The sequence below is a fragment of the Oncorhynchus kisutch genome, linkage group LG1 (assembly GCF_002021735.2).
Source record: "Oncorhynchus kisutch isolate 150728-3 linkage group LG1, Okis_V2, whole genome shotgun sequence".
NCBI classification, from domain to species: domain Eukaryota; kingdom Metazoa; phylum Chordata; class Actinopteri; order Salmoniformes; family Salmonidae; genus Oncorhynchus; species Oncorhynchus kisutch.
Window position 1 is genome coordinate 58,604,121 of NC_034174.2, and position 8,133 is coordinate 58,612,253.

At 40.2% G+C, this 8,133-nt stretch overlaps 1 protein-coding gene across 1 annotated transcript; it reads left to right on the forward strand.

Annotated features, from left to right (window-relative positions):
• The first annotated feature begins 413 nt into the window (after window positions 1-413).
• LOC109890806 (acylphosphatase-2) lies at window positions 414-8,046 on the forward strand. The gene is made up of 4 exons (XM_020482847.2): window positions 414-670; window positions 1,451-1,467; window positions 1,834-1,943; window positions 7,584-8,046. Exons 1-4 carry the CDS (start codon window positions 538-540, stop codon window positions 7,696-7,698), a joined length of 375 nt encoding a protein of 124 aa, XP_020338436.1. The 5' UTR covers window positions 414-537; the 3' UTR covers window positions 7,699-8,046.
• Window positions 8,047-8,133: the final 87 nt, after the last annotated feature.

An 8,133-nucleotide genomic window follows, 5' to 3' on the forward strand; every position in this document is an offset into this window, starting at 1 on the left:
TAAACATCAGCTAAACATCAGAATAAGGGATGGCAGGTAGCCTTGAGGTCAGAGTGTTGAGCCAGTAACTGTAAAGGTTGCTGTTTATAGATATTTTGCTGTACCTTTGAGCATGGCCTTTAGCCCTAATTGCCCCAGAGGTCCTTTATAATTGTGGGTGTCTCAGGGGGAGTTGGGATATGCAAAATAATACATTACCAATACGCACTTGTGTGTAACAGGACAAACATAGGCCCCCCACAAAAAAAAGAATATATTATCACAGGGTTTAACCTCTCGTGGACAGACAGTATGGAGGATATGACGCATTTACGCATTATTTAAAATCAGGGGTTCAGAGATTAAGCAGGTTTTAGACCTTCTCTGTCTGGTCCAGTAGGTGGTAGTAATTCACCACTAAAGTTGCTTAAATTAGAAGAAGACGCATAAGCAGAAGAAAAATGGTGGCAGTGAGCAGGGCATAGCTCAGACTTATCTTTGAGGAAAGCAACTAAAGTAGCTACATCTGTTAGCCGGGAGAGGTTCTGGGTTTATTGTATGGGTAGTGTGGGAAGCCTATATAGTTTAGTTTTATCCTTAGTGGTTATTTTGCTTGCCATGTCTTCCAACGTTGATGTTGGAGGTGAAAAGCTTGCCTCTGTAGATTTCGAGATATTCGGGAACGTCCAGGGTAGGTAGGCTGACTAGGCTACCCTGCGCATGTTCAGTTGTCTGCCTTGGGGGGTGAGCCTGTGTCTGTATGTAAAATGGTCAACTCACACAATGCACACTGCCTGAAGTAGATTCACTGAGTAGGCAAGTTTGGTAACAATTTTCACTGTGCGACCCGAAACATAGCATGCTGCTATCCATATTTTCAAATGCAATTGTTTCCCCCTATTGCACGGTGCAAGTTAGCCCATTGAATATTGTTGAGGGGAATTGATCTAGGCATGAAATGCTCTTAATTAAAAACAATTTATCCTTGATGCGAATTTAATTATCATCCCAAAATAACTTCACAAATATAAAAGATACACAACAAAAGACCAGGGGAAGAAGTGTAATAGCTTCGAGACAATGTTATAATTTTGTTTTGCCTTAGATTCCATTAGCTCAGGAAGTGTCATAGTTCAGGTAAAGGGAATTGGAATCTGTGTTAAAACGGTGCACAGTAAGTGTATATTTTGCATTTGAAAAAAAATATTTGGGCGTGATATGAAAGTAGAATTTCTGATGTTTCCAAAACCGTATTACACGCATGAATTTACTGTTGTACACATTGGCCGTGCTGTGGTCAATGGTTTGAATGAGATCCAAAGAGGACTGTGTATGGCCCTTTGGATTCTCTACAGTTTCTAGTCTCTTGAAAGGATCAGGTCATCAAGTCAATAAAGCAAGATATAGCTAATCTGGAATATTTGGATATGAATTACCCCAATTTCTTTTCATGTTTCTTTTGTTCTTACAGGTGTTTGCTTCAGAATGGTGAGCAACTTCACTTAGCCTTTAACATGTTGAGGATTTTTTATTTTTTTTAACAATAAAATAAAAGTAGAACCAAATATATATTTTAAAACCTATCACATTCCATTTTGATTTGCAACGTGTTAGTATTTTCCCCTTTTTCATCAAACTGTACTCTTCTTTTTAAATTCTGTGTTCCATACGTATTGATAAAGTGAAGTGTGTTAGCGTTTTCATTTAGCCCACAAAGTGTAGAGCATCTTTGGTTCCGTTTCTAAAATACATTGTACAGTGTTATCTTTATAAGAAGATAACCCCAGTTACTGCACTGACATGACACCCCCTGTGCCATTTTTCCTTCCTTTCTTTTGGTCCTTTGTTTTCCAGTACACAGAAGACCAGGGGAAGAAGCTCGGTGTTAATGGCTGGGTGAAGAACACAAGAGAAGGAACCGTGGTTGGCCAGTTACAGGGGCCCCATGACAAGGTCAAGGAAATGTAAGTCCACTCTGAGATAGACAATACAATTCATTAGACAGGACACGATTCAATGAATCATTCCATTTTACTGCATAAGCAATGCCTTGGTTTACAAACTACTGCACACCAGAAGAGGCTGGTGGGAGGAGCTATAGGAGGAAGGGCTCATTGAAATGTTTGTAAAGGAATCAATGGAACGGAATCAAACCAGCCTCCTCTGCTGAACACATCTTATTCTATATTTTTTACAGCACCCCAATCTGTTGGGGGAATTTTTATATGATACTGCAATGCTGGTTCAATGGAATTTTGCCCTCAGCATCACAACACTCAATATTTGTATTCTACATTACCATTTAAAGACAGTTTGAGTTGGTTGCCACACAGAGAGAGAACATATTATAAGCCTTATTCTAATCATAAAGGCTCATACATGCTTTTAACAACTAATACCGCTTCATACATGTAAGTAAAGTGTTTAATGATACCTATACTACATGTATCAAATAAAATAGTTTTTTGCACTTGCGCCGCATACAACAGGTTGCTGTGAAATGCTTACTTACGAGCCCTTAGCCAACAATGCAAAGTTGTAATAAAGTAAGAAACATGTGCTAAATAGACTAAAGGAAAAACAAGTAACACAATAAAATAACAATTACGAGCCTATATTAAAGGGGTACGGGTACCGAGTCAATGTGCAAGGGTACGGGGTTAGTCAAGGTAATTGAGGTAATATGTAGGTAGAGGTAAAGTGACTATAGCTAAACAGAGAGTAGCAGCAGTGTATGTGAAGAGTGTGAATTTGTGTGTGTGTGTGGCGTCAATGTGTGTGTGTGTGTTAGTGTCAGTGTAGTATGTGTGAGTGTGTGGTTAGAGTCCAGTGAGTGTACATCGAGCCTATGCAAGAATCAGTGCAAAAAAAACGTAATAAAATGTAGGCATACCTCAGAGCAGTTACATTGGTTGAAACCAGGCAAGAGTATCACTGACACCATGCAGCTACTTTAATATCATCACACTTGTGAGAGCTTAACAGAGGACATACATTTTTACTTACTTACTTACTGTCTTTACTAGAGATAATACCTTTGTTCATTTAGAATGCAAAGTAGTACTTTGCCAGTAGGTGTCATCATATGCCCAGACTTGCCAGGGTTCCCCAACTGGTGGGTTTTTGGGGGGGATTTAATAGAGAGATATATGTGATCATATACAAATATAAGCATGGTTTGAAAGGATTATGTTTTAGTCAAATGTTATATCTGTTTGTGCTTCTTGCGGGCAATTTGCAGTCTAAAAAATATTTTTATGTTCGGGCCCCCTGACCATCTGCTCAAGAAGGAATTGGCACACATCTGAATCTAGTTGATGATCCCTGCCCCATGGAATACTCTAGAATAGAGCTTCCCATGCCTAGTCACAGGATGTGGCCTGATTCTCTATCCCCAAAAGGTGCGCTCACAAACTCCCCCTCATGGATTTAAAAGGAATAGACTGGTGTATGGTAGAAACTCCCTCTGAAGAAAAGGAGGGTGATATGCACATCCTAAACTTGCGAATACCGGTGCTGGACTAATGGATATTACTGAGAAAAAGGAATTAGTATTTGGGTGCAGAAATAAAGCACTGCGGAGCAGCAATATTCAGTGTGCCGGCTTCTCATTTGTTTATCTCAGGGAACTTCCTTTTGCCCATGCTTGCACAAAACTGAAGGACGCTAAACTGACTTCAGATCAGTGTTGAGGGGCAACTTCATCTTACTACTTCCCTGACCTGTTTGGTGGGTGTGGCTCAGCCTGTAGTTCATAAAACCGAGGTACATGGGAAAGTAAGTCAGCCTGGGTCGAGCTGTGGATTACATCACCAGGTTCTCTACGAACTGGGAAATGGGAACAAGATGTACTGGAGAGCTGGAGGAGGGTCCGGCCAGCAGGGGAGTATTTCCTTTCACAATGCCGTGTGTGTGTGTGTGTGTGTGTGTGTGTGTGTGTGTGTGTGTGTGTGTGTGTGTGTGTGTGTGTGATATTGATTGCAATGGATCCTCCAAATCCTTTGGCTTGTTTCTAATTTCTATTGTATTGTGACTTACATAATGGTAAATGTGCTATGTGATGAAAAATGGTACATTATAAAAACTACCCTAAACTACCTAAACATGAATCTCTCTGGGCAGCTCCTCCACCCATTGGCTATAGAGTATTTATCTAGCTCTGAAATTTGGGGGGAGGGTTCCTCTTGAAGTATGTGTATTTTTTTATGTACACACTGCAGTGTTTGTAGTCATTCAACTGTGCCTGACATTGCCTTTTGAGGGTTGAGCTTTTGCTGCACAAAAAAAAGTGTTCCTTTTCACTCCGGCCTGCGAACACGAGATGTGAGAACAGAAATGTGTTTGGTCATTAAATATTGAAACAGACAGAGCAGGCGGGGTTGGAATCTGCTGGAGTCTGCCTGCATTCCCCCCCTCTTTTTTCTCTCTTTCATGAACAATAAATATTTCCCCTGTCTTTACTTTCCACCTCTCTTTGGCAGGGTTGGAATTGCTAGTCTGCTGACTTAACTCCTTTTGTTCCATGTCTTAGTCCTGATATCTACCACTTCATCACTTTATCTGTATCTTTTGGGGCCTTGTATCTGAATTGATCCTCTTCAGTAGTATGGAGATAAGGCTAGCTTAATTTGAACTAATCCAAGATGTTGTTGGAATGTTAGATCTAGCTATGTCTCAAAGAGCTCTTGTCAAGCAGTACACAAAGTAATGGTACCACTTTATGATGAAGGCACTTTACAGGAACAGCAATGTGGGAAACACCCCCCCCCCCCCCCCACACACACACACTTTCAATGCTATCTAACTTCCCCAAACCAGTGAGAGGGTTGGAACCTCCCAGTTCTTCCCTTGAAAACAATGAGTAGCAGCCTGCGCTTGAGAACACAGATGGGCTCCACTGTGTACATGGGGTAGGGGGGGGGGGTTATTGACCAGCGGATGTGGTAGAGTGAGAGAGAAGGAGCATGTTTTCAAAGCTCTTACTCACACCTCTATAGAAAACGCAAAGGGGAAAGAAAGGTTATAGACATCCAATAAAGGTCTTCCTCTGCCAACCACTCAGAGATGTGAGATAGGGAAATGTAAACAAGCAAGGGTGGGTGTTCATAAAGGATTAATTTGACTAAATACCTCCCTCCCTCGGCAGCTAGCAAGTGCAATTATTTTCCAATTTCCCTGTTTTCTTTTGTTAGGGTTTAGTTTCCTGAAAAACTGGGCAGATCTGTGCACTTAATACATTGTGTATAATACTGTAATAGCCTGTGTCCGAATGTAGTATCTATTTAAAATGCTCTGTTTGTGTGTGTGTGGTCTGTGATTCAGAAATGTGCTATAGTAGTTTGTCAATGTATATTGAACAACAAATATAAACACAACATGCAACAATTTCAAAGATTTTACTGAGTTACACAGTTCATATAAGGAAATCGGTCAATTTAAATAAATTGATTAGGCCCTTTTTATTTTATTTTTTATTTTACCTTTATTTAACTAGGCAAGTCAGTTAAGAACAAATTCTTATTTTCAATGACGGCCTAGGAACAGTGGGTTAACTGCCTGTTCAGTGGCAGAACGACAGATTTGTACCTTGTCAGCTCGGGGGTTTGAACTTGCAACCCTCCGGTCATTAACATCTGTTAACCATGTGTATGTCACAAATAAAATTTGATTTGATTAAGGCCGGTTGGACGTACTGTCAAAGTCTCTAAAACGACTTTGGAGGTGGTTTAAGGTAGACAAATAAAAAAAATGTAATTCTCTGGCAACCACTCTAGTGGATATTTATGCAGTCAGCATGCCAATTGCACGCTCCCTCAAAAGTTGAGACATCTGTGTCAGAAAGTTCCCTCAAAATTCGAGACATTATTTGCGCAGAAAGCTACATTCGAATGTGTTCATCTACAAAGCCCTTTTGGGTATACTCCCTCTGTAGTCTGGTCTCCTTCACCACCAGCAGTTACTATACCCAGTCTGATAGGTGGTTGCTACTTAAAGTCCCCAGGACATTTACAGTATTAGGCAAGAATGCCTTCTCTTCTTGTGCACCAGAGGCATGGAATAGTCTACAATCCATGCTTCATCTAGATATGTTAGTGCCACTGAATGAATTTAAAATATTGATGGGAGACTCTGTTACAGAGGAGTGTAAATGCTTTTGTAGGCTGGATCATGCTGTATTGTTGTTTGTTTTAATTCTGTAATGTATTGATTGTTGCTGCCTTCTTGGCCAGGACTCCCTTGAAAAAGAGACTATGGGTCTCAATGGGCTTTTCCTGGTTAAATAAAACAAATTTGTTGTGTGACAAAACTGCACATTTTAGTGGCCTTTTATTGTCCCCAGCACTCGGTGTAACCCGTGTAATGATCATGCTGTTTAATCAGCTTCTTGATATGCCACACCTGTCAGGTAGAAATGCTCACTAACAAACTTGTGCCCAAAACTTGAGAGAAATAAGCTTGTTGTGCGTATGCAACAATTCTGGGACTTTTCATTGCAGCTCATGAAACATGGGACCAACACTTTACATGTTGCGTTTATTTTTTTATTTAGTAGATTTGTAATTTTCAGTGTTTTTTTTCTCTTTTATACACCTTGGTGTGTATCCTATATTTACAATGTCAGTATTGATAACATTTGAGTTATTTATATAGTTTATGTCAGGGACAATGCACAATAATCAACATATTTGACAGCACTGCGGTATTACATTGTCAGAGTTAACTAGACAGCATTTTTTTATTACTGGGTAGTCTGTATTTTCTAGGCTTTAAAAAAAATCCTGTATTCCCAAAGCTCAGACACTCTCTGTGCTCAACTTGATATTACATAGCCTAGTGAACTACCAGTAGAATTACTTGTATTTCATTGAAAGGGAATATCAATGCACCCTTGTAAGAGAGAATGAGACATCTCTTCCATGGCAACGACACATACATCTCTCTTTGGTTGTTAGTCAATTTCCTCCATCCTAGCCTCCAACGCAAGATGTTTCCCGGCAGTCTCAACACAGACACACCTTGAAAAAAAGCTTCCGACTGCCAAACGGTGCGCCTTCCTGCTCGCACTCATCCAATAAGAATGGAGTGATGGGCCCTCAGAGGACCATAATGCATTTAGTGACCTCTTGATTCACTTGAATACAGCATGAGGGATGTAGCGTACAGACTGCGAGGAAAGGGAACATAGGTCCTCTGGTGGTAGCTCATCGCTTGCACCCATGAGATGATTATCACCAACATGAATTGCTCCCATTGTGTTTGCGTTATGCTGGGGACTCAAAACATATGGCCTATTACAGCCAAATCTTGGCTGTAGCTGGCAATATTTATTGTTATTGCATTGACACCAGACCTGGGTCAAATAGATTGTTTAATACATTGTCTGCCCTTTATTTTGTTTAGTCCAGTACAATGGAATCAATGGAGTAGTCCCAAAAGCCTAATTAAAACACCTGAACTACATACTATATTATCAGAAGAGATTATTGCCTGAAACTGAAAATCATGTTGCGTGTCTTTTATAGTCCTGGTTTTGAATACCAGTGACAGTTTGTGAGGTGTTGTTTTGACTCGGAATTGTGGGCCTTTTCTCTCTCTTTCCATAGGAAGGTGTGGCTGAGTAAGGTGGGGAGTCCCAGCTCACGCATTGACCACGCCGAGTTCTCTAACGAGAGGGACATCCCCAAACTGGAAATCCATGGCTTTGGCACTCGCTACTGACTGCCAGAGCAGCGACAAAGCACCGCAGCAAGTATCCACCCTGAGGCCTGCCCTAAAGGAATTAGTAGCTTCTCAACTTCTAACGTGCTTGATTTGACCTGTAACATTCATATCTTCACAGTTTTAAATGTCATTCTGAGGCCTGTTATGCCATTTATTTATTGTTTGAAGAAGTCATTTGAATGCTCTGTTATCATTTAACCCACAACAGAAGTTTGACATGATTAGTTTGCTAAATGCAACTTTTAAATTGCACTTAAAGGCCACCATATATGTCAATTATAGTCAACCTTTACAATGTTGAGTTCATCCCATCAAAGACAGAAATAAAATAATTTTGTGAACCAACTGTGTCAACATTTTCAGTAGTTTTAAATATAAAAAATATTTTGAGGATCTGCAGAGTTGTTTTTCTCAACATGGATGCAACACACA